Raw genomic sequence first — 26,562 nt, forward strand, 5'->3', positions numbered from 1 at the left:
TTAGACCCTAAAGTTACAATTTTTCTTAACTATCAAGATAAAATCTTGAACAATGGCTTCTAATAAGCAGAAGAACCTGGAAACACAAGCAAAATCATCAGGAAAAGTTAAAAGACTGAAAGAAGATCCACAGACTCCTAGTGGGTCTCCGCTGCCAATGGATGCCTTAGATATTATTGAGGAAATGGAAGGAATTAGAAACATCAATTTAAATATAAGTGAGATGAGGAAGGAGATGAATCTTATGAACAATAAATTGGATATAGTAAGTAATAGAATGGATAAAATTGAAAATAGAATGGAAATGATTGAACAAATACAACAGGATCATAAAGAAGATCACAGTATAATAAAAGGAATGAAGGAAAAAATGATAGATATGGAAAATAGATCCAGAGGGCAGAATTTAAGAATTTTTGGTTTAAGAGAAGGAGCTGAGGGGAAAAACATATTAGCTTTCTTGGAGGAAGCAATACCAAAAATTATTTCTATTAAATTTAAAATGCCATTAGAGATAGAGAGAGCACACAGAATTGGAGGGAAAAAAAATCTCAAAATCAAGAAAGACCTAGACCAGTAATACTAAGATTACTAAGGTTTCAGCAGGTTCTTGAAATTTTAAAAGCAGCAAAAGAAACAAAAAATCCAGCTTATAAAGATTCTAAACTGATATTTGTTCCAGATTTTGCCAAAGAAACTGTTCAGCTAAGGAAACAATTTTTACAACTGAGACAACCGTTAAGAGATATTGGAGCAAAATATAGATTGTTTTATCCTGCTTTGATGAGAATTACATATCAATTTGAAGATCCAGCAAAACTCAAAGAACTCCTTTCATCTCAAGAAACACCCATGAGTTAAAGAGTTTTTAATAGGGAAGAAAACTATTTCATATAGATTTTATTTATCACCTTGATCTGAAATACTATGAAAAATATAGATATAACTAAACATTTAAAATATTAATTTTATTTTATACTAAGAGGGCTGCCACAACTGGTTCTTAACTGAAATGGAACTAATGGAACAGTTTTAATTTACAATAGAGGAAGATTCTACACAGATGTCATAGCTAATATATTCAGAACTTTACCTGATGTCAAGAGAATTTGGATATTGGAATTTTTCTGATGAGGCAGTGCTGAGAATTCTTTTAGTAGACATGCTGCATTAGGCCATGAGTTGGGGAGACTGCTGGAATGGTGGATCCCTTTGATATGATGTGAGCCACTGACGCTGTCCGGCTGGATTAAATGAAGGTCAGTCTGCCTAATTTGGGAGTTGCTGCTGCTGTTCATAGTTATTGAGGGAGACTGCTGGAAGGATGTGATCCACAATGCTTCACAAATACACAGCATTTACCCCTGTGCAGAGGAAGGGGCTCTCGGATAACGCTCGCCGCAATGTTGCCCATGGCAACGGCATCATTGCTGCCTGAGCTCAATCAATGTGGAAAACATCGAGGAGAACTGCTACTTCTTTCGTCAGCTGCTCTTCGCCACCAACAAGCGGGCGGGTCCCTGCATTGGGGGAGTCATTCTCTTTGATGAGGCCATGTGACACGGGATCTATGCTGGTTGGATGGAATAGCTGGGCTTTGTGCAGATTTTGCTAAATGGCGCTGTGTGCTGAAGATCTTAGACCATACTCCCTCTCATCCTACCATCATAGAAAATGCTAATGTGTGGACACGTTAGGCCAGCATTTCCCAGCAGCATGGCATTGTTCCCATTGTTGAGCTCGAGGTGTTGCCTGATGGGGGTTATGATCTGTAGCGCTGACAGTATTTTACACAGAAGGTTTTGGCTGCAGTCTACAAGGCTATGAGAGACCACCATATTTACCTGGAGGAAACCCTGTTGAAACCTCAACATGATGACCCCTGGTCATGCCTGCACTAAGAAATACTCTCATGAAGATGTTGTTATGGCAGATGTCTCTGCCATGCGTTGCACCGTTCTCCCAGCAATTGCTGGAATCACCTTCCTATCTGAAAACCAGAGTGATGAGGAGGCCGCAATCCATCTGAATGCCATAAACAAATGGCCTCTGCATAAGCCTTGGCCTCTTTCCTTCTCCTTTGGCCGTGCCCTGCAGGCCTCTGCTCTCAAGACTTGGGGAGGCAAGAAAGAGCATGTTAAAGCTGCACAGGAGGATACACAAAGCATGCACTGGCTAACAGCCAGGCTGCCCAGGGCAAGTACATTCCAAGTGGACAGGTTGGAGTTGTGACTGGAGAATCCCTCTTTATTTATAATTGAATCATCCCCTTTTGTGCTATCTTTTCCTCTGCACCTAATGTGTAAATGTGTATGTGTTAAACTGTCAAATGTATTTTCCATTTCACCACCTCTCTTTCCCCCCCCCCCCCACACACATTTGTTCAGTATAGGCTATGGATGTTATGTGAATTTTTAGGGAGAGGAACATGATCTCAAGCAGAGTGCCTAGTCTTTTGAGGATTAGGATAGTAAGCCAAATAAATTGATGACTTTTATGTACTTCCTGATTAATAATATCTTGAAAATGAACAATGTTAACATAGTTCTTAATATGTAGTAAATAGAGATCTTAATTTAAAAATAAGGGGAAACAGGTTTTTGATTATAAAATATCTAATTTACATTAATTTAAAAAGTGATTATTTTACAAATAAATTAAAGGGCATTCTTTTTTCAATTGTAAATGTACTTATGTCCTAAATTATCTTAAATACTGAGTACAAGGGAAATTTATAAAGAGAATTCTTGGATATTTTAGACAATTGATTTGCTGTAATGAACATAATGAAATATTTATGTTATATGTTTGTATGTGGAAATGTACTCATACAAAATGATAAAAAGCTAGGTTTTACTAAAAAAGGGAGAGGAAAATATATATTTTAAATATGATTAATTTTTAAAGTATATAAGAAATAATAAGGTTGATGTAAGGGGGAGGGATATAAAGGCCAGTCTGTTTTTATGTCTTCAAGTTGTCACAATATAGAAAGGGAGGGTTTATGGGAGGGCATAGGGAAGGGTTTTGGGGATCTTAGAATTACAATATTTAATAGAATAAGGCGTTTTAGGGATGTTACACAGAATGAATTAAGGGAAGATGGATATATATTGAACAATTTTAAGTATATTAAAACAAAGTATTTTGATGTGGCTCAAGTGTACAGTAAGTAAATATCTTAATGGAGCTTAAATTATTCTCACTAAATGTTAATGGCCTCAACCATCCAATAAAGAGAAAGAAAACACTTTTATTAAAAAAAACAACAAAAACGTAGATATGTTACATCCAAGAGACTCACTTATCGGCTATGGAGTCTAAAAAATTTGAAGGGGATTGGGTTAAACATTGTTTTTTTGCCCCAGCTGTAGGGAAAAAGGCAGGTGCAGTGGCATACCAAGGGGGGGCCGTGGGGGGCGGTCCGCCCCGGGTGCCAAGCCCTGAGGGGGTACTCCCGGTCCGGTCCGGTTCCCCCCTCCCCCTGCGCCGGGTGTCGCGTCTGGAAACAGCCTGCAGCAAGATCGCGATGCCAGCGATCTTTGCCTGCTTCGGCTGTTTCCTCCGCCACGGTCCCGCCCCTCCTCTGACGTCAGAGGAGGGGTGGGACCGTGGCGTAGGAAACAGCCGAAGCAAGCAAAGATCGCTGACATCGCGCGATCTTGCTGCAGGCTGTTTCCCCAGGGAAATGAAGCGGGGAGGCTGGGGGAATGAGCAGTGCTTCGTGGTGGTGGGGCCGAGCGGTCCTTCGAGGTAGTGGGGGGGCAGCAGGCCTACAGGGTGGGGTGGGTAGGCAGACCTTGTGGAGGGGGGGAGACAGGCCTTCAGGGGGACAGGCCTTCAAGGAAGACAGGCAGGACTTCGGGGGGGTGACAGGCCATCGGGGGGTGACAGGCCATCGGGGGGTGCAGGCCTTCGGGGGGGGACAGGCCTTCAAGGGAGGGCACAGGCCTTCAAGGTGGGGACAGGCCTTCAAGGGGGGGACAGGCAGGCAGGCCTTCGAGGGGGGTGTAGGTCTTCGGGGGGGTGGAGGCCTTCGGAGAGGGGTGCAGGCCTTCGGAGAGGGGTGCAGGACTTCAAGGGGGGGCAGCCCTTCAAGGGGGGGCAGCCCTTCAGGGGGAACAGGCAGGCAGCTTTCAAGGGGCGGACAGGCCTTCAAGGGTGTGTAGGCCTTCGGGGGGGTGCAGGCTTTTGGGGGGGTACAGGCCTTCAAGGGGGGGACAGGCCTTCAAGTGGGGGACAGGCCTTCGGGGGGTGCAGGCCTTAAGGGGGGGCAGGCCTTCAGGGGGGGACAGGCCTTCAAGGGTGGGATGCAGACCTTTAAGGGGGGGACAGGCCTTCAGGGGAGGGGGAACCCTGGTGTAGAAGTACACGGAGGGAAGGGGGAGGGGTTCAAAGAGACGTGCATATGCCGGACTTTGGGTGGGAAGAAATAATGGATCTGAAAATAGAGGAGAGAGAGAGAGGTGATGGACATGGGTTTTAGGGAGGGAAAGAACAGAAAGGGAGAGAAGTTGGACACAAGGGATGGTGTGGAGGGGGTATAGAGATACTGATTAGGAGGGTAGTTGGGAAAAGAAAGGGAGAGATGGTGGAACCTGGGGTGGTGGGGAAGGAGGGAGAGCTGCTGGATGAAAGGGTAGTTAAGAAAAGGTGGATCTGTGGAGGGAGACAAAAAAAGGAAAAATGCCAGACATCCGGGGGAGGGAAGGGAAACGGAAGGGGAGGACAGAGATGGCAGATGGATGGTTAGCACGGAGAAAGAAGAAAGAAGGAGACCCTGGCAAGCAAGTTATCAGAAGACAACCAGAGCCTTGGACCAACAAGATTTGAAAAATAACCAGACAACAAAAAGGTAGAAAAACTAATTTTATTTTCTATTTTGTGATTACAATATGTCAGATTTGAAATGTGTATCCTGCCAGAGCTGGTGTTAGACCGCAAACGTGAGCTAGGATTTAACAGAGAGAGGAAAAGTCCTTTTTGTTTCTTTATTTTATTTACACCACAGCGCCAGTGTAGTTAGGAGAAGCCAAAGGGGGGTGAAAAAGCTATAAAATAAACCCACCAGGATGTTTGAAAAAAACACCCAATTGGGCAGGAAAATCGAATCGATAAACCAATTCAATAGGCTGAATCGAATCGAAATTTTTTTTCCTGAATCTGGCAGGACTAGTTTGCGCTACTGTCTTAAGACTTTAGGACCTGGGATTGGGGAGAGATGGCATCCTCAGTACTTTATAATGCAAGTGAAATGAGGATTTGGTCAGATTTTTGAAGGGTCTGCACTCTGCAGAAGAAAAATATTGTATAGGCTGGGGACATGAGACAGCAGGAAATGGGAACTTTTCTTCCGTCTATTTTTGTGAATGGCAAGGCTGAGGATGTCAGAGAGTTCAGTTAAAATATGTGCTTTATAAGAAAATATAATAATGTGTTTTATAAAGTTTATAACATTGCTGGCCTACCCAGTGAGGTGTTCCTAGTGGTGGTGGTGGCAGCATGTCAATGTGTTGAGAGGAAGAGGTGATCTGGGAAATTCTACTGAGCAAACTCCGGGCCCATTTCCACCCCCCAGTTAGTCCACTCCACTCAACTAGTTCACACACTGAGTGGGTCTTTGGGTGTTGTGTTGGGATCTCTTCCAGTGGTTTGTCAGTATCTCCTTCTGGTCCATGGAAGGAAACTTTGTTAACCTTAGCACTGACCTACAGAATATGTTTGTAACAGCGCTGCTTGTGTGGCATTAGTCTATGTAGTGATCGAAAGATAAAACCAGACCTTTACACATTTTTGCACTATATGGTGGGTGTATGAGGAGATTCACATTTCCTGCACAGCTAAGTCCATGTGAAGTTACCTTGTGCTGTATTTGACATCTAGCAAAGTCTCTGTTTGGAAGGAAATATCTCAGCTTAAAAATGAAGTGGCCAGAAGTTATGGTAAAAGCAGATAGCGTAGCTGGTTTTAAGAAAGGTTTGAACAAATTCCTGGAGGAAAAGTCCATAGTCTGTTATTAAGACATGGGGGAAGTGTCTGCTTGCCCTGGATTGGTAGCATGGAATGTTGCTACTCTTTGGGTTTTGACCAGGTATTAGTATCCTGGATTGGCTACCATGAGAATGGGCTACTGGGCATGATGGACCATTGGTCTGATCCAGTTAGGCTATTCTTATGTTATGTTCTCATCTGTAGGGGCCTTTGTTTTCACTTCTTATTTTAATGTATTTTTTTTCTGGGAACTTATCAGTGTTTTTTATAATGGGAACAAAAATGGAAGAGAATTAATGTATATGGGATGAGGGGGTAACTAATTTCTTCAGCTAAATAATTCAATCCACCTCAACCAGACATAGGAGAACTCACGTACCATTCACACACCCTCCAACCAAAAACGTCAAAAGAAAAAAACAGTTCGACAACCTCCTAGCCATTTGAGCTGCAACACTCAACCCCCAACTCTACAACCTATTGACCTCTACCACAAACTACAAAACCTTCAAAAAAGAAATAAAAACCCTTCTATTCAAAAACACATAAAACCGAACTAATACAATCAGAACTGTCCCAAGCAACACCTGCAACAACTCCATATGTACTTCTGATGTCATGACAATTCAGACATAATTTATGTTATGTTATGGTATGTTTGGAATAATGGTTACATATATGAGGTTCAATAAAAGAAAATTTTCACTGCCTGTTTCTATTATGACCATTTATTCAGTTTAATGGTTATTACAAAAAAATATTTTTTTACATGGGGGGGTGTCAAAAAATTATGGGCCCCGGGTGCCACATACCCTAGGTACGCCACTGGGCAGGTGTAGGAATTTTAATTAATAAAAAATTTATTGCTTTATTTAAAATGATTAATGCAGATCCTTCAGGAAGATGGATACATGTAGACATGAGCATGGGAAATAATACCATGGTGCTTTTCAATATATACGCACCTAATTCGAATCGGATTGAATTTTTTAAATCTATACAACAGTTTTTACCACTGGCTGCTTCTAATTTAGTTGTAACAAACCTTGATGTGACTAGGTTGCCTTTTTGTGTTATTTCTAATTTAGTTGTAACAGAAATAATTTTCCCTGACCCTAAAGCAAGGGTGAGGGGGAGAGTATATATATCTGCAGAAAGAACTCAAAGCAAAAATAATAACAATAATAATAGGTGATAAATGGGGAGCACTCAGTCACACAGCTTGCCGCGGGGTGTGTACATGAACCCCTGACACGCTAGCTGTCACAATATTGTGCTCATATGAGCATAAACTGTGAAACATCCTCGGGCTCACTAACAATCTGTACTAAAAGTGCAAAAGAAAATACCGAAGATATACACTGTCTCTGCCTCTCAACCGAGGATACAGAGGTGACCAAAATCAACCATTCGTGCAGGGACAAAAGAACAGGTACAAAGTCCAAAAAAGTACTTAGCTTCTCCGTAGATCACAATTCTAGGTAGCTGACATGCTTATCCAAGCATATCAACAGAACTCCATTTCGAGGGTGTAGCAAACCCCCTTCCTCAGGATAACAATCACTGAGCGCTACGAATATAACTTATTTGGACACCCGCCAAGATGACATGGAAGAAAATGGCGCTGAACCTGGCAGAATGCCTCCACTCATACCTGCAGGTCAGGTGACGTCATGACGTCCAACGTCAAACCCGAAAGAAAACCGGAAAGTTCAAATAGTGTATTAAGTCAGGAAAAAAATAAAAAATGATGAATGAAATATGAAGAATAAAAAATGAAAAAAGTAGAGTTAACTGGCACAATGCCACTCAATATAGTCATTCAAACCCAGAGGGTGTACTGACTGTAACTCAAAAATCCAATATTGTTCTATCCGTTGCAGACAAATGATTCTATCCCCCTCAAAATTCTCAGGAATCTGCTCCATGATGTTCCAACGCTAATCTGCAAAAGAATGGCATTGTTGAGTGCAGTGGGGAACCATAGGAGAAGTCAGTGATGAAGTATTTAACCTGCTTCTGTGTTTGATAAGGCGCATCCTGATAGCTCTCTGAGTACGTCCTACATATATTAGCTGGCATGGACAAATAATAATATAAATGACCCTAGAAGATTTACAATTGGTGTTTGCCTTCAAGTGGTAAAATTTGTGAGTCTGGGGATGAACCCATGACTGTCCTTCAGTGGTCATTTTGCAGATATCACACATCCCACTGCATTTACTATGGCTGCCTCCGTAATCTATAGGGCTCATATCAGATGTAAATTTGGAATGAACCACATAGTCAGCTATATTCTTGGTACGAGAATAAGCAATGCAAGGGTAGTTTTGAAAAGTAGGGTGTAATTGCAGAATGTGCCAGTGGCGCTTAATGCTCTGTGCAATATTTGCTGCCTGATCTGAAAACGTCAATACATATACAGTTTTAGTATCTTCAGAAGTATTTGATTTCTGCAGCAATAGCTCTCTATTGGCATAAAGGGCCCTGATATAGGCACGTTGAAGGACATCATGGGGATACCCCCGGGATTTAAAACGGTTGTACAATATCCGCAATTGCTTCTTGAAATCGCAAATATTCGAGCACAACCTCTGGATCCTGAGGAATTGGCTAACAGGTACTGACTGCTTTAAACGTGTGGGATGGCAGCTCGAATAAGTCAGATAGTTATTAACTTCCACAGGTTTCCTATACACTATAGTGGTTAGAATAGAACCCTCTTTTTGGATCAAAACGTCAAGAAAGGAAACTTGTTTTACATCTGAATTCATGGTAAACCTCAGATTGGGGTCTTGAATATTCAGCCATTCCAGAAAAAATGGTAACAACTCTGCAGGACTGTTCAGATGGTAAAGACATCATCTATAAATCTAAGCCAGACTTTAATATACCTATACCAAGGTGATGGGTATAGAAATTGTTCCTCAAAGTGAAAAACATATAAGTTAGCTATACTTGGGAGCAGCCGCTGTACCCATTGCAACACCATGCGTCTGAAGAAAAAAGTCCTTGTTAAATTGAAAATAGTTATGATTCAATACTAGCTGAGTTAACTGTATAAGGAAATCAGCCCCAATCCGATGGTGATGGATATACTGCATAAAAATTCTGGATACGAGTTCAACTGCAACCCCTTGGGGTATATTGGAATACAGGGACTCCTAATCCATGGTGATCAATATATGTGAATCTTGAATGTCTGAAAATTGTTGAATTGTTTATTCCTGACTTAATACACTATTTGAACTTCCTGGTTTTCTTCCGGGTTGGACGTCATGACGTCATCTGACCTGCAGGTATGAGTGGAGGCATTCTGCCAAGTTCAGCGCCATTTTCTTCCATGTCATCTTGGCGGGCGTCTGAATAAGTTATATTTGTATAGCTCAGTGGTTGTTACCCTGAGGAAGGGGGTTTGCTACACCCTCAAAACGGAGTTCCGTTGATATGCTTGGATAAGCCTGTCGGCTACCTAGAATTGTGATCTACGGAGAAGCAGTGGCGTACCAAGGGGGGGGGCGGGAGGGGCGGTCTGCCCCGGGTGCCAGCCCTGAAGGGGTGTTCCCGGCCTTGCCGTTCAATCCCCCCACACCCCCGAAGGACCGCTCGCCCAACTGACCTTCCTGCACTACCTGTGAAGCAGCAAGCAGCAGGATCGCGAGGTCAGCTATCCCTGAGCTGCTTGGGCGCTGCTTCCTGCGCCGCGGTCTCGCCCCTCCTCTGATGTCAGAGGAAGGGCGGGAACGTGGCGCAGGAAGCAGCGCCTAAGCAGCGCAGGGATAGCTGACGTCGCGATCCTGCTGCGGATGCTTCATAGGTGGTGCAGGAAGGTCAGTGGGGCGAGCGGTCCTTCGGGGGTGGTGGTGGTGGTGGGGACTGAACGGCAAGGCAGGGAGCATAGGTAGTGCTGCTTCATAGGTGGTGCGGGGAGGCCAGGGGGGTGAGCGGTCCTTCGGGGTGGGGCGGGTGGGCAGGCAGGCAGGCAGGCATTCAAGGGGGAGGGGGGTGACAGGCAGGCAGGCCTTCAAGGGGGGGGACAGGCCTTCGGGGGGGTGCAGACCTTCAAGGGGGAGGGACAGGCCTTCAAGGGGGGGACAGGCAAGCCTTCAAGGGGGGACAGGTCTACAAGGGGGGATAGGTCTACAAGGGGGTGGGCAGGCCTACAAGGGGTGGGACAGGCCTTCAGGGGGGGGTGCAGGCCTTCAGGGGGGGTGCAGGCCTTCAAGGGGGGGACAGGCCTTCAAGGGGGGGGACATGCCTTCAAGGGGGGGACAGGCAGGCAGGCCTACAAGGGGGAGGGACAGGCCTTCAAGGGGGGGGCAGGCAGGCCTTCAAGGGGGGACAGGTCTACAAGGGGGGATAGGTCTACAAGGGGGTGGGCAGGCCTACAAGGGGTGGGACAGGCCTTCAGGGGGGGTGCAGGCCTTCAGGGGGGGTGCAGGCCTTCAAGGTGGGGACAGGCCTTCAAGGGGGGGACATGCCTTCAAGGGGGGGACAGGCAGGCAGGCCTACAAGGGGGGGACCGGCCTACAAGGGGGTGGGACAGGCCTTCAAGGGGGGACAGGCCTTCAGGGGGGGTGCAGACCTTCAAGGGGGGGGACAAGCCTTCAAGGGGGTGACAGGCAGGCAGGTCTTCAAGGTGGGGGGGGACAGGCCTACAAGGGGGTGGGACAGGCCTTCAAGGGGGTGGGACAGGCCTTCAAGGGGGTGGGACAGGCCTTCAAGGGGGGTGCAGGCCTTCAAGGGGGACAGGCAGACCTTTAAGGGGGGACATGCCTTTGGGGGGACCCTGGTTTAGAAGTACACGGAGGGAAGGGGGTGTTCAAAGAGACGTGTATATGCCAAACTTTGGGGGGGGATGAAGAAATAATGGGTCTGAAAATAGAGGAGAGGGAGAGAAATGTTGGACCATGGGATTTAGGGAGGGAAGAAACTGAAAGGGAGAGAAATTGGACACAAGAGATGATGTGGAGGAGGGATAGAGATACTGGATAAGAGGGTAATTGGGAAAAGAAAGGGAGAGATGGTGGACTCTGGGGTGGTGGGGAAGGAGGGAGAGATGCCGGATGAAAGGGTAGTTAAGAAAAGGTGGATCTGTGGAGGGAGATGAAAAAAAGGAAAGATACCAGACTTCCTGGGGAGGGAAGGGAAATGGAAAGGGAGGACAGAGTTGGCAGATGGATGGTTAGCACGCAGAAAGAAGAAAGAAGGAGACCCTGGCAAGCAAGTTATCAGAAGAAAACCAGAGCCTTGGACCAACAAGATTTGAAATATAACCAGACAACAAAAGGTAGAAAAATTAATTTTATTTTCTGTTTTGTGATTATAATATGTCAGATTTGAAATGTGTATCCTGACAGAGCTGGTGTTGGACTGCAAACATGAGCTAGGATTTAACAGAGAGAGGAAAAGTCCTTTTTGTTTCTTTATTTTATTTACACCACAGCGCCAGTGTGGTTAGGAGAAGCCAAAGGGGGTGAAAAAGCTATAAAACCCACCAGGAGTTTTGAAAAAAATCACCCAACTGGGCAGGAAAATCGAATTGAAAAACCAATTCAATAGGCTGATTCGAATCGAAATTTTTTTTCCTGAATCTGGCAGCATTAGTTTGCGCTACTGTCTTAGACTTTAGGACCTGGGATTGGGGAGAGATGGCATCCTCAGTACTTTATAATGCAAGTGAAACGAGGATTTGGTCAGACTTTTGAAGGGTCTGCAGAAAAAAAATATTGTATAGGCCGGGGACATGAAACAGCAGGAAATAGGAACTTTTCTTCCTTCTATTTTTGTGAATGGAAAGGCTGAGGATGTCAGAGAGTTCAGTTAAAATATGTGCTTTATAAGAAAATATAATAATGTGTTTTATAAAGTTTATAGCATAGCTGGCCTACCCAGTGAGGTGTTTCTAGTGGTGGTGGTGGCAGCGTGTCAATGTGTTGAGAGGAAGAGGTGGTCTGGGAAATTCTGCTGAGCAAACTTCAGGCCCATTTCCACCCCCCAGTTAGTCCACTCCACTCAACTGGTTCACACACTGAGTGGGTCTTTGGGTGTTGTGTTGGGATCTCTTCCAGTGGTTTATCAGTATCTCCTTCTGGTCCAAGGAAGGAAACTTTGTTATCCTTAGCATTGACCTACAGAATATGTTTGTAACAGCGCTGCTTGTGTGGCATTAGGCTATGTAGTGATCGAAAGAAAAAAACAGACCTTTGCACATTTTTGCACTATATGGTGGGTGTATGAGGAGATTCACATTTCCTGCACAGCTAAGTCCATGTGAAGTTACCTTGTGCTGTATTTGACATCTAGCAAGGTCTCTATTTGAAAGGAAAGATCTAAACTTAAAAATGAAGTGGTCAGAAGTTATGGTAAAAGCAGATAGTGTAGCTGGTTTTAAGAAAGATTTGGACAAATTCCTGGAGGAAAAGTCCATAATCTGTTATTAAGACATGGGGGAAGTGTCTGCTTGCCCTGGATTGGTAGCATGGAATGTTGCTACTCTTTGGGTTTTGACCAGGTATTAGTATCCTGGATTGGCTACCATGAGAATGGGCTACTGGGCATGATGGACCATTGGTCTGATCCAGTTAGGCTATTCTTATGTTATGTTCTCATCTGTAGGGGCCTTTGTTTTCACTTCTTATTTTAATGTATTTTTTTTCTGGGAACTTATCAGTGTTTTTTATAATGGGAACAAAAATGGAAGAGAATTAATGTATATGGGATGAGGGGGTAACTAATTTCTTCAGCTAAATAATTCAATCCACTTCAAACAGACATAGGAGAACTCATGCACCATTCACACACCCTCCAACCAAAAACATCAAAAGAAAAAAACTGTTCGACAACCTCCTAGCCATTCGAGCTGCAACACTCGACCCCCAACCCTACAACCAATTGATATCGACCACATACTGCAAAACCTTCAAAAAGAAATAAAAACCCTTCAATTCAAAAAACACATAAAACCGAACTAACACAATCAGAACTGTCCCAAGCATCACCTGCAACTACTCCATATGTACTTCTGATGTCATGACAATTCAGACATAATTTATGTTATGTTATGTTTGGAATATAAGAAAATTTTCACTGCCTGTTTCTATTCTGACCATTTATTCCGTTTCATGGTCATTACAAAAAATATTTTTTTACATGGGGGGGGGTGTCAAAAAATGATGGGCCCCGAGTGCCACATACCCTAGGTACGCCACTGCGGAGAAGCCAAGTATTTTTTCGGACTTTGTACCTGTTTTTTTGTCCCTGCTCGGATGGTTGATTTTGGTCACCTCTGTATCCTCGGGTGAGAGGCAGAGACAGTGTATACCTTCGGTATTTTCTTTTGCACTTTTAGTACACAGATTGTTGGTGCACTAGTACACATTGACTCACTTTTCGGGTGAGCCCAAGGATGTTTCACAGTTTATGCTCATATGAGCACAATATTGTGACAGCTAGCGTGTCAGGGGTTCATGTACACACCAAACGGCGAGCTGTGTGACTGAGGGCTCCCCATTTATCACCTATTATTGTTATTATTTTTGCTTTGTCTCTCCCCCTCACCCTTGCTTTAGGGTCAGGGAAGATTATTTCTGTTTTGGGTCTCTTCCCTGTTTGAGTTCTTGAGATTTCACTCTAATTTAGTTGTGGCAGGGGATTTTAATGCTGTTATGGATCCTTTATTGGACAAAAAACTAGTAGAATTATGAAATCATTAGGCTTGGATAATTTGGTACAAAATTGTGATTTGAAAGATATATGGCAAATTTTTCATTTCAATGCTCAGGAATTTTCATTTTGCTCCCAGGTTCATAAATCTTTTTCAAGAATAGATTATATTTTTGTTTCAAATACCTTAGTACAAGTATCACAAGCCTCCATAGATCCAATTATTTTGTCTGATCATGGAGGGGTCTGGATTAAAATAAGTGATTATGATAATAGTAAACCTATATGGAGATTTGATAATACTTTGCTTGCAGAACCAAATTTTATTGAGAAAATTCAGTAAAAAATAAATGATTATTTTCAAATTAATAGTACTAAAGATATCTCTATAGAAACTATTTGGGATGCTTGTAAGGCAACTATAAGAGGTCAAATTATTTCTTTTTCGGCTTGTACTAAAAAATAAATTTCAAATTTAGAACAAGATATTAAGGTTTTAGAATCAAAATTGATTGAGAAATGGGAATATTCTACATTACAAGATCTCTTGAAAGCTAAGGGGAAATATAATGAGATTTCTTCTAAACTGATAAGGAAGGACTTATTTTCTCAGCAGTATTATGGAAATTCAAATAAGGCGGGAAGATTATTAGCAAATTATCTAAAAGCAAAAAAACCTAAAACAAAAATAGTGATGGTGAAAGATGAAAAAGGGAATACTTATTCTCAAATTGGTTTAATTCTGGAACAATTTTTAAAATTTTATAAAGCCCTTTATTCTTCTGAGCCTTATTTAGGTAAAGTAAAGGAAGGATTAGAATTTAATTAAGGGACCAAATATTCCTGAGTATAAAAAAGAAAGCTTAGAAAAGCCAATATCATTGGAAGAATTACAAACAGCATTGAAGTCCCTTAGAGCTGGGTCCACTCCAGGTGGTGATGATTTCACAGTAGAGTTTTTTAAAAACATTTCAAATTACCTTGTTACCATATCTGTTAAATTTGTATCAGGTACAATTAACTAATGGTTGCATAAAGGGTACTATGGCTGAATCAGTTACTATAGTTTTAGTAATAATAATTTATTTTCTTATATACCGCCAAAGCCATGGTAGTTCGAGGCAGTTTACAATAAGAGGAGCTGGACAGTCAGCGATAAGTTACAAAATAGAATCAATGAATACAAGTACACTGAAAACAAGCACAAATAAGAAGCGCTGGACAGTCAGCGATAAGTTACAATATAAAATCAATAAGTACAGTGGTGCCTCACACAACGAACTTAATTGGTTCCAGGAGCAAGTTTGTTATGCGAAAAGTTCGTTATGTGAAACGCGTTTTCCCATAACAATACATGTTAAAAAAAATAATTCGTTCTGTAGCATAAAATATGCTAAGATGACATAAAAAAAGATAAATTTTTGGTTATTATTTTTATTTAGATACATCTAAAAACATACATCTCCCTGTCCTTTTACTTCCACTATCTTCCTATCCCATCTCTATTCCCTTTTGTCCCTCTCCCCGTGATCAATCATCTCACCACCTCTCTCTTCCCTCACCCTCAGGGTTCAAGATTGCTTCCACTCTTTTTCCTGTTGTTCTCTCTGCCTGTCACCCTATGATTTAGCATCCCTTCTGCCCTTGTCCAATATTTCCCCTTCTCTCCCTCCCTCTCATCCCCTGCTCCAACATACCGTATTTCGACTGCCCTTCCATCCCCAGGCCTGCCAACTTCCACTCATTTACTGCTTTCTCCCACCTCTGCTAAAGCCCGCCCCCCCCCCGCAGTGATCGGCAACACCAGGCACCCCCCCTCAATCGGCGAAACAGGGCCCCCCCTCGATCGGCGAAACAGGGCCCCCCTCGATCGGCGAAACAGGGCCCCCCCTCGATCGGCGAAACAGGGCCCCCCCTCGATCGGCGAAACAGGGCCCCCCCTCGATCGGCGAAACAGGGCCCCCCCTCGATCGGCGAAACAGGGCCGGCGACTGCTTTCTCCCGCTGCTTTTGAAGTCTGTAAACAACTTTAACACAAGCCACGGGGCTCTAACAGTGCGTATGCTGCCAACTGCTTCCTTCCTCCTTCCTCTCCCCTCATGATGTAACTTCCGATTAGAGAGCTGCACGGGAACGGGGATGACGGGAATCCCGCGGGACCCGCGGGGATCCCGCGGGTTCCCCCTTTGAGTCACGGGGATCCCGTGGGGACGCCCCCTAGGGTCGCGGGGATCCCGTGGAGACACCTCCGAGGGTCGCGGGGTTCCTGCGGGGTTGGATCGCAGTGCACTCGAGCCGCGAGTGTAGTCTCCTTCTCCTTACCTGCCCTGTCGCAGCACACAGCCGAACGGAAATCTTCCCGATGTCAGCGCTGACGTCGGAGGGAGGGCTTAAGCAAAGCCCTCCCTTCCTTCGACGTCAGCGCTGACATCAGGAAGACTTCCGGTCGGTTGTGTGCGGCAGGGCAGGTAGGGAGAAGGCAATGGCGAACGAAAGAGGGGGGAGGGGGCGGTCCGCCCCGAAGAATGTGCACAGCCGGTCAGGTCCCCCGATCGACCGACAACAGGCCCGGCCGACAAACCTCCCTGCCCTGTAGCCGCGAATCTAAATTACCTCTTACAGCAGCTTCACTACTCCAGCTGCTGTAAGAAGGTAATTTAGATTCGCGGCTACAGGACAGGGAGATTTGTCCTACCGGGCCTGTTCTGTTGTCGGTCCGGTGCAAAAGCGCCACAAAGGTGGAGGCAGGAAGGGAGGAAAAGTGGAGTGGAGAAGAAAAGACGCTTAAGGGGGGAGAAGGCCGCTGAAAGCACTGGGGAAGACAAAGGGGTGGAAAAGAACGCTGAAAGGACATGGGGTAAACGGGAGGAAGGGGGGGGAAGGACCCTGAAAGCACTGGGGAAGACAAAGGGGTGGAGAATGCCACTGAAAGGACATGGGGAAAACAGGGGTGGAGAAGGCCGCTGAAAGGACATGGGGAAGACAGAGGGGGGAGAAGGCCGCTGAAAGGACATGGGGAAGGCAGAGGGGGGAGAAGGATGCTGCCTGACAGGACATGGGGAAGATGGTGGGGGAGAAGGACACTGAAAGGAAATGGGGAAGAGGGAATGGGAAGAAGACGCTGGCAGGGAAGAAGACAGAGGTGCCAGACTATGGGGGGAGCGGAGGGAAAAAGATGGGTGCCAGACCAATTTGGGAGGGGGGAGAAAGGGAGAGGCACAGTAACAGAGCAAATGGAAGACACAGAGAGAAGAGAGGCAGTGGATGGAAGGAATTGAATGAGAACATGAAGAAAGCAGAAACCAGGCAATAAAGGTAGGAAAAAAATTATTATTATTATTTTTTTTTTGCTTAAGGATAAAGTAGTATATTAGTTGTGTTGATAAAAATTTATAAACATTAGAGGTTCTGGTAGAAACCCGTTTACAAAGTATGTATTCTTCCCAATTAATATTTCCAAATTAATAAAGTCTTTTTGCTTATTTTTAAATGGGTTTCTAACAGAGCCTTTAATTCAGTAGCATAATTAAATGAAATAACTATTTCTGTAGTTTATAGGGACAGGCGGGGACGTAGGGGATTCCTTGCAGGGACGGGCGGGGACGGAGGGGATTCCTCGCGGGGACGGGTGGGGACGGAGGGATTCCTCGCGGGGACGGGTGGGGACGGGTGGGAGTCTTCACGGGGACGGGTGGGGACGGGTGGGACTTTGGCGGGGACGGGTGGGGACGGGTGGGATTTCTGTCCCCGCGCAACTCTCTACTTCCGATTTGGTTGATGGAGGAGGAGGAGGAGGAGGAGGGTAGCCGGTAGCGTCACGCACACTGCGCGGAAGGATGCAGCTCGGGCGACTTCGTTGTGTGAAACGAAGTCCGTTGTACGAATCAAGACAAGAAGTTCGTTGTGCGCAGCGTTCGCTGTGCGAGGCGTTCGTTATGCGAGGCACCACTGTACACTGAAAGCAAGTACAAATAAGACAGTCAGCGACATAGCTATGAATTCGGTATACAGAATATGAGAGATAATGAACAACAAATTCTTAGGTGACATCGGTTGAACAGTTTCGTTTTTACTAATTTTCTAAAACCTTGATAGGAAGAGGAGAGCATGATAATGTTACCCAGCCAGTCGTTCTGTTTACCTGTCTGGAAGGCTAGAATTCTGTCCAAAGCCAAATAAAGATCCCACATTGGTTTCAAACTACAGGCCTATTTCCTTAATTAATGTGTATGGAAAACTTTTGGCTAAAACATTGACTCTACTGTTGGCTAAGGCTCTCCCCTTTATTATTGGTATGCACTAGACTGAGTTTGTTGCTCAGAGACACTCTTCAAATAACACCAGGTTGGCTATGCATATGTTAAATTTATCAAAAGACGTTAAAGATCCAGCCTTTTCAGTATCCTTGGATGCAGAGAAGGCTTTTGATCGAGTAGAGTGGACCTTCATGTACCAAACTATGGATTGGTTTGGTATTGGATCAGGATTTATTCAAATGATCCAAACATTGTATAGCTCCCCTATTGCTACATTATATATTAATAATAATTTTTCAGATGGTTTTAGATTGCAAATGGGGGTTAGACAAGGCTGTTCATTATCTCCTTTGCTTTTTAATATTGTATTAGAATCCTTATTATTAGCTATTCAGCAAGCGAAGGAGATACAGGGTATTCCTCGTAGAGATCAGGAATATAAGATTTCTGCTTATGCAGATGATATTTTGCTTTATTTGAGAAATCCTGAGACATTCATTCCATGCCTGCTAGAATTGATAGAGAAATTTGGAAGATTTTCAGGTTATAAAATAAATTGGAATAAATCATAAGTTCTTCCACTCAATGTTTATTGTACAAAAGGTTTATTCAGTTCATTTCCCTTTATTTGGAAAAAGGAGGGAATAAAATATTTAGGTATTTGGATAAAAAAAACACACTGGAAGAAACAATAAAAATGAATGGAAAATGTTTGTTACAGAAGGTTACAGAATTATGTGAGCAATGGAATCCTTTACATCTATCCTGGTGGGGGAGAGTCCAAACTATTAAAATGATGATTTCCCCTGTGGTTTGTTACCAAATGGGTATAATGCCAGTTTTTTTTCAGGGGTCTTTCTATAAAAAATTAAATAATATTCTTACAAAATTTATTTGGCTGGGTAGACATGCTAGGATTGCCTTAGTATCCCTACAAAAAACAATTACAGAGGGAGGGGTAAATTTTCCAAATTTTTGTAGGTATCATCAGTTCTATATTATGCGCCAGGGTATGTATTGGGTCCTCCCAGAATTCATGGAAAAGCTCCCAGATTGGCTGAGGTTGGAATAGCAGCTCCTGTTTCCTTTAAGACTGTGTCATGTTCTTAGCATTAAAGTGCCTAGGTTGTACAAAGAAAACAAAATATTAATTGATACATGGAAAACTATATGTTAATAATTTAACACCTATCCCAATACAAAAATCTACAAATCAAACTATAAGGCTTAACTCCAAGATCAAAATAGGCGGATTTAAGGTCGTTTGGAAGCATTGGATAATAGCAGGAATACGTAATTTAGATGATGTTATATCTAATGGTAAACTGCTTGATTTTTCACAGTTGCAACACAAATTTGGTCTTGATAAATCACAAAATTATAAATGGTTACAACTGAAACAGGCCATTCAGGCAGGGTTCTCTGAATGGAAAAATCTTAATAATCAATATAGTTTAGAGTTCTTATGCTTTCAGACGGACTTCCTGGGACACCAGGCTGCGTAGTGGTACAAATTAATTTCTGGATTCATGAATAAAAAACCAAAGACAGGTCTTAGAGACATTTGGAGCTTTGAGATTAAGCATCAAATTTCTGCTTCTCAATGGCCACGTATTTGGTCTTGGAGGATGAGATGTACAATGTCTGCATCTATGAGACAAACATGGTTCTTCCTGTTGCATAGAGCATTCTGGACCCCTGTTCGTTTAAAAAAATTTGATAGCTCTAAGTCTGATAGATGTTGGCATTGTCATCTTGAAGCAGGGACTTTAGACCATTTATTATTCTATTGTCCATTTATTATGGAATTTTGGAAATCAATTTGGAGTCAAATAAATTGTTTATTAGAAAATCATGTGGCATTATCCTATGATACAAGATTATTTGGCATGGAGATGAGAGCTAAGAGTCAAATATCCTTTGCAAATAATAAATTATTGCTCATTTTGATAGGAGTTGCCATACAACAAATAACACTTAATTGGAAAAGTTGGAATAGATTGAACTTTAGTTTTTGGTGGAATTCAGTATGCCATATTTATAAAATGGAAAGAGCATTAGCCATTCAAAAAGGGAACTTTAATAAATTTCAGGATGTGTGGAGGCCATTATCAGATTATTGTAAAGAATGAGTGGGGAGAAGCAAGATGGCCGCGGTGCAGTGAGGACGCTCACTATCTGCTCTCCTGCTAGAAGCATTTCCTTTTGAGAGTCGGGTTAATTTTACAACTCAGTATGCCTAAGAGAAGGGGAAGAGCGGCTTCCACAGCCCGGCAGGCTGAACTTAACTCCCGGAACACAGGAGACGATCTCGAGCTTCTTTGCTTCTTCACCTTGGGGCGAACTGGCTGTGCCGAGGCAAAGGGAAGTCTCGGCTATCGGGAGTGATATCTCACTCAGCCCCGCAGGACCTGAGCCTCCCCAACAGCTGCGAGAGCAGGGAACTACGGCGGCTCTGAAGGGACAGGAAGGATCCTCCCCGAGAGAGCTGGAGGGCTTACCGGTATCCCCAGCTTCTCAGGCAGAGATTTCATCGTTGGAGAAGGCAAAGTTGGCATCAGAGGTTGGAGGACAAGTTCTATCGGTCCCCCCACTGGTAAGGCCAACTGAGTTCACTCTGGAATCCATCTGGACTGCTTTAGATTCCTTATACAAATTATGTGCAGGAACTCTTCCTTTGGTAAATGCACAAAATGTAAGGATTGAATCTATGAAGGAGGAAATAAAATTTCAGGGGGAAAAGATAGATCACTTGGACCAACGGGTCCAAGGTATTCAATCAACACAGATTACTTTAATGAAGGACAAATTGCTATTAGTAAGGAAAGTAGAGAACTTGGAAAATTACACTAAAATGTTGAACTTGAGATTACTTAACTTTCCTAAAACTTTAGCAATGACGCCTAAAGACTTATTTTATAAATTTCTGAAAGAGTTATTTAAATACCCTGAGAATGGTTTTCCTCCATTACACAAAGCTTATTACCTTCCAGCTTCAAAGAAGGCTTCTAAAACTGAGGCTTCAACTAATTTAAGTTCTATGGATGTTACGAAAATCTTGGAAATCTCAGAGGATGAAGTCATTTCATATTCTACACTCTTGGTGACATTTGTCTTTCAGCAAGATAAAGAGGCACTTCTTAGGCTGTTGTTTAGGCTTAAAGAGGTGACCTTTATGGACTCTAAGATTTCTATGTTTCCGGATGTATCTAAATTAACTCAATCCCGAAGGAAAGAGTTCCTGGAAATGAGACAATATGTACTATCTTTGGGGGCTAAGTTTCAACTTAGATATCCTTGTAAATGTTTGATCTTGTTGGATCAACATTCATATATTTTCTTTGATCCCCCGCAGTTACGATTTTTTCTTGAGGCTAAAGGAGTAATCCTGTCCAGGGCTCCCACAGTGGAATAAGGTCTAGTTTTCATTTATTTGAAGAAGTAACACTGCATTTATTATGGTTTTTCGAATTTCTGTATAATATAAGGCCCTACCAATGTGAATTGCTTTTCCTATAATGTGGACTTTCATTTGAGAGATGATTGATATTGTAATAGAATTTGTTTAGTTTTTTTTTCTTCTTCTTTTTAATTAATATGTTAAATCTCTCTTTCCTATATACATACTGTATGAATGTATATTTATAAAAATTTATATTAAAAAAAAAAAAAAGAATATATATTTTTCTTCCTTGATTAGTTCAAATGGAAATTGGGTGGGGGGAGGGGGGTATTTATTATTGGAAAATGTTTTTATGAAATATAAAAGGATGGGAGGGAAGGGGATAAATTTAATTTGATAAGATTAATTGTAGAATTTCAAGTGATAGTATGTTAAAATGTTAATACCAATGTTGATGTATTTGATGTAAGTTATAAAATGAATAAAGAATTATTAAAAAAAAAAAAAAAAAAAGGAAGCATCAAAGTTGTCTTGATTTCTCAAAATGTCAGTGTGGAAGTTTCTCATTTTTATCCCTTGTTGTGCCTCACAAAAACATATGATAAAAATGCATGCTGAAATTGAGCTAGACCAGAACCTAATAACTTTTTTGATTGTAAAAGGGGAAGTTATCAATGTGGGCTACTGCCCAAGGTACATTAGGTAGACCAGTGGTCTCAAACTCAAACCCTTTGCAGGACCACATTTTGGATTTGTAGGTACTTGGAGGGCCTCAGAAAAAATAGTTAAACTCTTATTATAGAAATGGCAATTTTGCATGAGATAAAACTCTATAGTTTATAAATCTTTTCTTTTAGCTAAGTTTTAATAATAATTTTGTAATTTATAGCTAAAGAGACTGTTTTATTTTACTTTGTGATTATGATAAACATACCAAGGGCCTCAAAATAGTACCTGGCGGGCTACGAGTTTGAGACCACTGAGATAGACTATGAGCCCACCAGGACAGATAGGGAAAATGCTTGAAATACCTGTATGTAAGCCGCTTTGACTATGGTTGTAAAACTACAAAAAGGAGGTATACAAGTCGCAATAGAAAAACAATATTATTTTAGTCTTAACTCTTAGTACCTAGGTCTCGTTGCATAAAATGTGAACTGTGCTAAAATAGCACAAGCTAGTAAAATAACATGTCTTAATGGTAGTGTACATTGATAACTACTATCCTAAAAAGCCTACAGACCCTACACAAAAACACAATATGATAAAAATAAGTTATAAACAAAATAATTATTAACTTTATTTTTATATACCGCCATGCCACAAACAGTTCTAAGCGGTTTACAGGGGAAGAGACTGTATACAGACAGCAACATTACAGAGAACTTTCAAAATTACATTGGCATGTTAAGTTTAGTCAAGTTTATCTGGAAGTGTTTTGGAAGTACATCAAGGTTGAAGTGGGGGGTCAGAGAAATTTGTCATGGAGATAAGTTTTGATGCAACATAATTAAAAGCTCAATTCCTCATAGATGCAAACCAAAGCAATATTAAGGCTAGACTTAGTAACCTGCACAAGTCACAAGTCCTTTCATCATCATTGAGACTTACTTACTAATAAGTCATGTTCACAAAATAACACTGACTAATATAGGTTAGTGAATCTAGCCCTTAGTTTTCTGGCTATGGAATGTGATAGATTAGATTTTTAATCTACAGTAATTCATTATGCTTTGATTTTTTTTAGAGTAAAATTAGAAGTATAGGGGCTCCTTTTACTAAGGTGCGCTAGCGTTTTTAGCGCACGCAGGAAATTACCACGTGGAACACTTCTAGAACTAATGCCAGCTCAATGCTGGCATTAAGGTCTAGCGTGCAGGGCAATGTAGTGCGTGCTATTCTGTGCGTTAAAGCCTAACGCACCTTAGTAAAAGGAGCCCTAAGTCTTCCTTCTTTGAAAATGCTTTTTATCTTTTTGTTTTGGCTTTGATTATATGTATCTGACAAACTGCTTGAGGATATACTAACAATTAATATCCCAAACTCTCATTCTTCTATTCTAAATTAGGGTTGTAGTAACAGTAAGTCTTAGAAACGCATAAATGTTTTTAGTCTTTGAAGAGGAGTAAAACTCAAAAGGGGAATCTTTAAAATAAATACTAATAAAGCTGAAACCACATTAAGACTATACTCTTGCAACATCCTTTTACCTTGTATATAAGTGGAATGAGCACAAATTGTAAATGAATAAAGGATCACTTATTTCCAATGCATTATGTCTAGGGAAGATTGGGTACTTTACAATCATATTCCCATAAAGCTTTTCTTAAGTCTTTTTTTTTTTCATACAGCAAACTGTTATCCAATATGATTGATGCAATTGAAATCAAAATAGAGGAGGTAGTAGCAATAATCTTCAGTTGTTTGATTAGAAAATCTTTTTTTTTTCTTTTTAAAAAAATATCTTTATTCATTTTAAAGCTTAAAATAAGTGTAACATATTATAAAGACATTTTACACTTTAACAGCACTTAAATTCAATCAAATTATATTTCATAACAAATACATGTACCCTTCCCCCCTTCTATATACCCAACAACTACACTCAATCATAATTAAATTAAAAGTATTTCCCCACCCCGGACTTGTATGTTCAAAGGGCTAAAATCTGTAATCACTCCTTACAGAATTTTGTCAATGGCTCCCAAACTTCCTTAAATTTCCTATGATGAACTTGCTGTATAGCAATCATACGTTCCATTTTAAAATGTGGCATAAAGATTCCCACTTTAAATTATAATTTAACCGGTCCCAGTTTTTCCAGTTCTTCAAAATAAGTTGTATGGCAACTCCCGTCATAATAAAGAGAAGTTTATTATTATGGGAAGATATTGGGCTTTTAGCCCTCATTAATGTGCTAAATAGCATGGTATCATACGGTCAATGCCACTGGATTTTCAAATATTTTATTCACTTGACCCCAAATGGATCTCCAAAACTTAAGTATCAAGGGACAATAGTCCAGTAGATGATCCAATGTCCCTACATCGAGATGACTGTGCCAGCATCTGTTAGACTTAGAACTATCCAATTTCTGTAAACGAACAGGGGTCCAAAAAGATCTATGTAACAAGAAAAACCATGTTTGTCTCATAGATGCAGACGCCGTACATCTCATCCTCCAAGTCCAAATTTGTGGCCATTGAGACGCAGAAATCTGCTGCTTTACCTCAAAGCTCCAAATGTCACGAAGCCAGTCTTTGGTTTCTTATTCAAAAAATCAGATATTAATTTGTACCACTGGGCGGCCTGATGCCCTAGGAAATCTGCCTGGAAGCATAGGACTGGCAAACTATACTGATTTTTAAGATTTCGCCAATCGGGGAACTCCTTCTGAATGGCTTGCTTCAACTGCAACCACTTATAATTTTGAGACTTAGCAATGCCAAATGTTTGTTGCAGTCATGAAAAGTCAAGCAGCTTTCTCTCTGATACTACATCATCCAGGGTACGTAATCCCGCCTGCATCCAATGCATCCAGAGGATCTTAAATCCACCAATTTGAATCTTGGAGTTCAGCAAGATTAGAAAATCTTGATGTGAAATAGACTTGATCAGCTTGACAGTATCTCTTACCTTTTTTAGTGGCAAAATGTGAATACTTCAATGCGGGCGGGAGCGTGAAGGATAGAATAAGCCTGAGGATGGTGGCAGATGCTGAAAGAGCAGGAATCTTAAAACCTGGACATACCATCATTGAGCCAACATCTGGAAACACAGGTATGCAAAACTTTGGAAGTTGTAACTTTTGTAAGGATATTTTAAGAAATTTGAAAGAATTATATTATGGAAAAAAGATTTAGGGAATTGAAAGGGTAACATACTTAAAATAAATATTATGTATGGAGCTAAGACCATCCTAACTGATTCCAATCTGCTCCACCAGTTGAGATATAAAGGGGACCAATTAGAACATGATCTCAGATTTGTTGTATTAGCTTAACAATATTAACTTGAAGAGTTTGTTCCCAGGTTGAGCAAAATTGATTTCCTAAATATTTAATTTGGCTTTGGCACCATCTAAGGGGTATATCCACCTTGGGGATTAGCACCCAAGAAAAAGATCTGGATGTCATTGTAGACAATACGATGAAACCTTCTGCCCAATGTGTGGTGGCGGCCAAAAAAACAAACAAGATGCTAAGAAAAAGGGGCAAAACTTAATCAATGCATGTACACCTTTCTAAATGTTTATGCCCCAAATATTTTACAAGGGGAGTTCTTTTCTCAGATGTCTCAGATCTTAGCGGCCAATGTAGAGGGTACTCTGGTGGTGAGTGGGGACTTCAACTTGAGCTTATGCCAAATTAGTTTAGATAACTCAATATGCCCAGCAAGATAGAGCTCAACTTCTTAGCTTTCTGAATTAATGGGGTTTAGCTGATATATGGCACTCTCGCCATCAAGGGGTTCGAAATTATACATATTTCTCACCTAAATAGTCCTCTCTTTCTTGCATTGATTTTTGGCTGGGTGGATCTTCACTGTTAGGCTCTGTTTCAGATGTTTCAAGACACTAGGCCACATGGTCGGATCATGCTCCTATTACTATGAGTCTCTCATATAACATCCCTCCATCTGGCAGGCATTAATGGCAATTAAATGAGGCAATTCTTCTCCAGTTGGCTAATGTCTCTTTGTTAGAAACCCAATTGAAATCTTTTCTGGACAGTAATAATATGCCTGAGATTACTCCTTGAGTGCTATGGGAGACATTGAAAGCCGTCATACGGGGTAACGTTATTTCCTTGCAGGCCCATCTGACCAAAAGTAGAAGGTTGCGTGAATCCCAGCTGAGAGCCCAAATTGCTTCTGTGGAAATGGAGATTCGAACTAACCCTCCATACGAAGTTAAAAGAAGTGAAACAACAATTATATGATCTCGAGTTAGCTGATATTTCTGAACACTTGAATAGGCTTAAACGGACATATTTTGAATTTAATAATAAAACTAGTCGACTATTAGCATATAAACTTCAGAAATGTAGAGCACAGCATTATATTACTGAGATCTGCGATGTGCTGGGTATAGTATCTTCAGACATTCATCTGATTCAACAGGAATTTCTACAATATAATCTTTATACTCTATAGCAGTGGTTCCCAACCCTGTCCTGGAGGACCACTAGGCCAATCGAGTTTTCAGGCTAGCCCTAATGAATATGCATGAAAGAGATTTGCATATAA

The 26,562-nt window shown here is 41.8% G+C and overlaps 1 protein-coding gene and 1 pseudogene across 4 annotated transcripts in view; both read left to right on the plus strand.

Annotated features, from left to right (window-relative positions):
- The window catches only part of CBS (cystathionine beta-synthase), a 370,635-nt gene that overhangs the window by 39,618 nt on the left and 304,455 nt on the right, over positions 1-26,562 (plus strand). For all 4 annotated transcript variants that reach the window (XR_004539237.1, XM_033942214.1, XM_033942217.1 and 1 more), the window contains exon 4: positions 24,961-25,095. Coding sequence is in view for 3 of the 4 variants with exons in the window: in XM_033942214.1 (XP_033798105.1) it covers positions 24,961-25,095 (135 nt within the window). In the remaining variant the exon portion in view is untranslated. The remainder of the gene's footprint in view (positions 1-24,960; positions 25,096-26,562) is intronic.
- Positions 1,337-2,261, plus strand: LOC117359073 (annotated as a pseudogene).

This window comes from Geotrypetes seraphini, chromosome 4, assembly GCF_902459505.1.
Source record: "Geotrypetes seraphini chromosome 4, aGeoSer1.1, whole genome shotgun sequence".
Lineage (NCBI taxonomy): Eukaryota > Metazoa > Chordata > Amphibia > Gymnophiona > Dermophiidae > Geotrypetes > Geotrypetes seraphini.